The sequence below is a fragment of the Tupaia chinensis genome, unplaced genomic scaffold (assembly GCF_000334495.1).
Source record: "Tupaia chinensis unplaced genomic scaffold, TupChi_1.0 Scaffold000355_1, whole genome shotgun sequence".
Classification (NCBI taxonomy): Eukaryota; Metazoa; Chordata; class Mammalia; order Scandentia; family Tupaiidae; genus Tupaia; species Tupaia belangeri.
Genome location: NW_006159850.1, coordinates 1,809,080 through 1,813,935, shown reverse-complemented (window position 1 = coordinate 1,813,935; position 4,856 = coordinate 1,809,080). Strand labels below are relative to the sequence as shown.

The window sequence follows — 4,856 nt, the reverse complement described above, 5'->3', positions numbered from 1 at the left end:
TCCCACATAGTCGACCGTGGTTCGAGTCCCGGACCCAGTGGCTTAAACTCACACGGGGTGCGTGTGCGTGCGTGCCCAAGATCCTGAGAGGAATATGAAGGAGAAGGGATTGCGGCATGGCCATCCCCCCTGGGGGGTGATTTCTCGCTTTCTATCTCTCTGTCTCTCTGGCAAGTGCATGCGCCCTATAGCAAAAAAAACTCTTTGAAAAAAAAAAAAAGAATCAACGCTGTTACCTGTGTTTGTCTGTCCTGGCTATACTGGGTGTGCGCGCGCGTGTGTGTGTGCGCACGCGCGCATGTGATTTGCATGTGCTAATTAGATGCAATTGACTAATGAAGCTTAGAAGTCAACTTCTGCTATTTCAGAATAGAAGTCTTACAGTTCCTACTCTGTCTTCTGCTCACTGCCTCTGTATGAGCTTTCAGAGTAGCTTCTTCCATAAATGGTGAATGTCAACATGTGCACCAACCGAGGGGGTGGCATGCCCCCAAGCCAAAAGCTGCGGTGGAATACTGGCCCTCGTGTACAGCTGCCCAGGTGCCCACAGCTCAGACGTGACCCCATCACAGCCAAGCCATGGCATGTCACAGCAGCAAACTAGAAGGACAGCAAGAAGCCACAAACTCAGCTTGCTCAGGGCAAAGCCGTCCTAGTCTGTGAGTTAAAGGACACACTCCATGCAGCGCCCGCCCCTGCTCACAGCTGCCACAGCGAAAGCCCGCGGGAGGTACGTACGGCAGGTGTAAACATCTCTGTACTCCATGTGCTCGTAATCAGGAAGAATTTTCATAAAACGCCCCGACTTCACACGAGGATTTATACCTGAACAGACACAGCAGGGAGAGGGCTAAAGACGGACCCACTTTCCACAGCCAGAGCCTTCTGTACAACTCAGCACCCTCCCTCAGTAACGCAACTCCTCTAAGTACAAGGAACATCGAAACATTCCTGGGAATAAAGGAACCAAAGGTTATTTCTGTATGAAAATGTTTAAAACGTGGGCCAGCCAGTGGCATGGTGGCTAAAGCTGCCGGATCCCACATGGCTGACCATGTAGTCTGAGCCCTAAACCCAGTGGTGTGGGAAACATGCTGGACACATGTGCATGCATGCCAAAAACACTGAACGGAAGAGAAGGGACGCAGTGTGACCAGCCCCCATGGGAGGTGCTTTCTCATTTTCCTCCACTCTCTCTCTCTGCTTGGCGAGCACACACACCCTCTGGGAAATTTTTAAAAAAAATAGAAGTTTGCAATCCATGCATAGTTTTTCCCAAGGGGCCTTCCCATAAGCATTCTGAAGACCCCGCATACGTGGAGCCAGCCAGCCAGCTCTGAGAGGCGAGCTGTGGCCAAAGCTGCCAGACCTGGCTGGAAAGACCACTTCCTGACCCTTCTCACCACTGGACTCCCACCAGAAGCTCCGGAACCCAGCCCGTCTCACTCACTCCTCCTGGGGCCAGCACATGCTCGGGAGGTCCCAGGTGATGGCTCAGTGGGGCTCCAGAGCTGGGGGAGCAGGCGCTGTGGCCCAGGGTGCCAGGGAATGCACCACCCCACCTGAGAACTCATCAGTGGGGTCTGGCCCTTCCTTTGTCTTTGCTGTGAAGAGTGCGCATGCTAATTAAAAAAAGAGTGCACATGCTCGTGTGCCCCTCAACCTGCCCCTGTGGTCAGTCCAAGGCCACTAAATTGAGACTGGCCAACTCAGCCACTTCTCCCAGGAGCCAGGGTTGCCTTTCCTCCACCGCCCTCTACCACCCGTTCCCAAAGGCTAGCAGTCGTCCCTGGACAGGACTGTCAAAGCAAAACCAGGACGCACAGCTCTGCACTGTGACACTGGAAGCGGAGACTTATTTTGCTGGTGCAGATCAAATACTCTGGCGAGCTAAATAACAAACAATAAAAATTATCCTGTATATATATACTTTTTTTTGGAGAGTTTTTTTTTCTTTTTTTTCTTGCTATAGGGCACATGCGCTCACCAAACAGACAGAGAGAGACAGAGAGACAGAAAGCGAGAAATCACCCCCCAGGGGGGATGGCCACGCCGCAATCCCTTCTCCTCCATTCTCCTCTCGGGATCTTGGGCACACACGCACACGCACCCGATGTGAGTTTTAAGCCACCGGGTCCAGGACTCGAACCGCGGTCGACTACGTGGGAGTCCAGCGACACAGCCATTACGCTAACTGCTGGTCCCCTCCCCTGTATTTTGTAAAGGTAAATCAAGGGGGCCAGAATCAGCAGTGGAAAGAAGCCTCCAGATGGCCTCACCTTCCTGCCCTGCGCCAGGTCCTCTCCACAGCAGTCTCCTGCCCGCACCCAGTCACTGCCCACCCTCCACGGGACAAGAGAGGCAGGACCCAGCAACAACCTCTGCTCACAGCTGAGATAGCCCCGGTGTGTGCTCCCCTGCGTACTATGGGTCACCCGACACCTGGGCAGGTACAGATCTCTGTGTCCCTACCAGGATGGGACTTCCGGGGCTTACAGTTCTTCTCACTTTTCATGATAGCGTGTTCATGAAAGAGACATGCCCGTGCCCTCGGCGGGGCCCCGTCACATGCAACCCTCCTCTCCTCAGCCCGCCGGCTTCTCAGTGCTCTGGGTGAGCACCCAGCACATCCTCAGGCAGATCCGTGCATCCAAACCTGTGGTCGGCCCTTTGGCTTCCAGCCTTGCAGGGCACCTGCCTGACTGCTATGCCACGGCAGTGGGCCTGCTTGCAATTCTTCAAGAGAAGTCTGTCTGCGTGTGCGCGTGATATGGGCTGCTGGGGTCTGAGTGTCCCCACAGAATTGAGTGTTCGCCACTGTGATGCTATTCAGAGAAAATGTAATCTGATGATGGGATTAAGAGGTGGGGCCCTTGTGGGGAGTGACTGGGATGGGGTCCCCTGAGTGACTCCTGATGTTTTTGTGGAGACAGAGGCTAGGGCAGAGATAGAGACATGGAGGGACAGGGACAGACAGACACATGTACACACACCCACGTGCAGCGCTTGCCACCTGAAGCTCTGCACCTCAGGACTCTGCGGGAGTCCCCGCCAACCAGACCTTCACCAGATGCAGGTCCTCGAGCTCGGCCCTCCAAAACCACAAGCTAAATACATTTCTACCCTTTGCACCGCCCAGAGTGACACTCAGTGTTAGCAACAGAGAAGCAGACGGAGCGTGGGCCGGACGGCCTGCCAGGCCCAGCCTCAGGAGTGTGGGCAGTGCATGCGGAATGGCTGCGCCGGAGGCCGTCCAGCCAAGCACAAGTCCAGCTCCCAAGTCAACCCAGATATCCCGGACGCATGTATGTCCAAGACCCCACAAGCTGAAGGGCTAGAGGACACTTGGTGGGACGAGACTTTGATGGGGGCACCTGCATCATTCACATGCAATAAAATAAAATTTTAATATCTTTAAAGCGAGACAAGGGGCCAGCAGGTGGTGTGGTGGTTAAGGCTGCTGGACTCCCACATGGCTGGCCACGGTTCGGGTCCTAGACCTGGCAGCTTGCTTTCTTACTTTACTTCTGTCTTCTTCTCTCTGGCCAACATCAAAAAATAAAAATAAAATAAAATAATAGCAATGAATAAAATTAAACAATTCTTAAAAAAAAAAAAAAAAAAAAAGACAGAAATTACTCCAGTCCTGAGGAGACTCTGAGCATTCAACAAACATCACCAGTGACTGTGGAAAGCAAGCAACAGGAGGAATAAGAAATAGAAGGGGCTTTTCTGCTCACGGAAAATAGAAGGGAAGGGCCAGCCCCGCAGCCCACTGTTTAAGGATCCAGGTCCCACATGGCCTACAGCAGTTCAAATCCTGGCCCTGGCAACTGGAAAAACACGCCAGGTGCTTGTGTGTGCATGCCTCAATCCCAACAGGGTGGAGAGATGGAGGCAGGACTGCAGTGTGACCATGCCCATGGGGAGGGCCTTCGCTCGCTCTCTCTCTCTTCTTCTCTCTCTCTGGTGAGCAACACGCCCTTTGACAATCAAAAAATAAACAAAGGGAAGGTGGAGCTCCAGAAAGGTGTGAAGCATGGTGCAGGGGCAGCCTCTCTGTAAACTGAGGGGTTAGATGGAAGATGCTACGGCTTCATTTTCCAACTACGATTGCTGTCCATAGCACCAGGCTGCAGGCCCAGAACCTAGAGGAACAGACAACTCTGGAAGCACCAGAATTGCTTCCGGTAAAGCCCACGTTTTTTAGATCTAAGGTCCCTGATGTCTCATAAAAGACACTTTTATCCAACAGACTGAAAAGCAGGGTTCATGACATGGGAAAAAGAGAGCCGCCCCCACTCCCCAACTTAAGAGCTATTGCTACCACCGCTATATTTAAGATGTGATTGGACTAAGATGGCGTCTGAGAAGGCAGAACTGTGGGTCACTTTCTGTGCTCTGTGTATCTGCTCTCGTACAGTTAATGGTGGATGAAGATAACAAGTAGGTTAACTCACGCTTTGCATAGACGTCTCGACAAGACACGCCCGTGATCTCCAGCTTCCGCAAGTTCTCGCAAACGCCATACTCTGTAACAAGAAACAGTTGCTAAAATTCAAACTCAAGCACTGGCACAGTGGCACAGCTGGTCCGGGCAATGCAGCGAGACCTGGGGTCCCAGCTAGGAGGGGCTAAGATCCTGTCTAAAACAAACAAATCTCAAAGCGACAGAAGAGGGCGGGTGGTGGTGCACAGAGGGGACAGGCGGACTCGCACCCTGGCGCCCTCTCTGGAGACTTCACAAACTGCACTTCCACAGAGAGCCCTTGCACCAGGAAAGCCATCACTCTTATCTCAAAGTTGCCATCAGCAAAGCAACAACTGTAACTGTCTAGTCTTTTTAAAAAAAAAAA

At 52.6% G+C, this 4,856-nt stretch overlaps 1 protein-coding gene across 2 annotated transcripts in view; it reads right to left on the bottom strand.

The window, feature by feature from the left end:
* Positions 1-4,856, bottom strand: part of FBXO31 (F-box protein 31) — a gene marked incomplete at its 5' end in the record, with an annotated part of 45,807 nt that overhangs the window by 21,196 nt on the left and 19,755 nt on the right. The window contains 1 exon segment of one of the 2 annotated variants that reach the window (XM_014589364.2): positions 4,461-4,532. Coding sequence (XP_014444850.1) covers positions 4,461-4,532 — 72 coding nt within the window. 2 annotated transcript variants of the gene reach the window in all.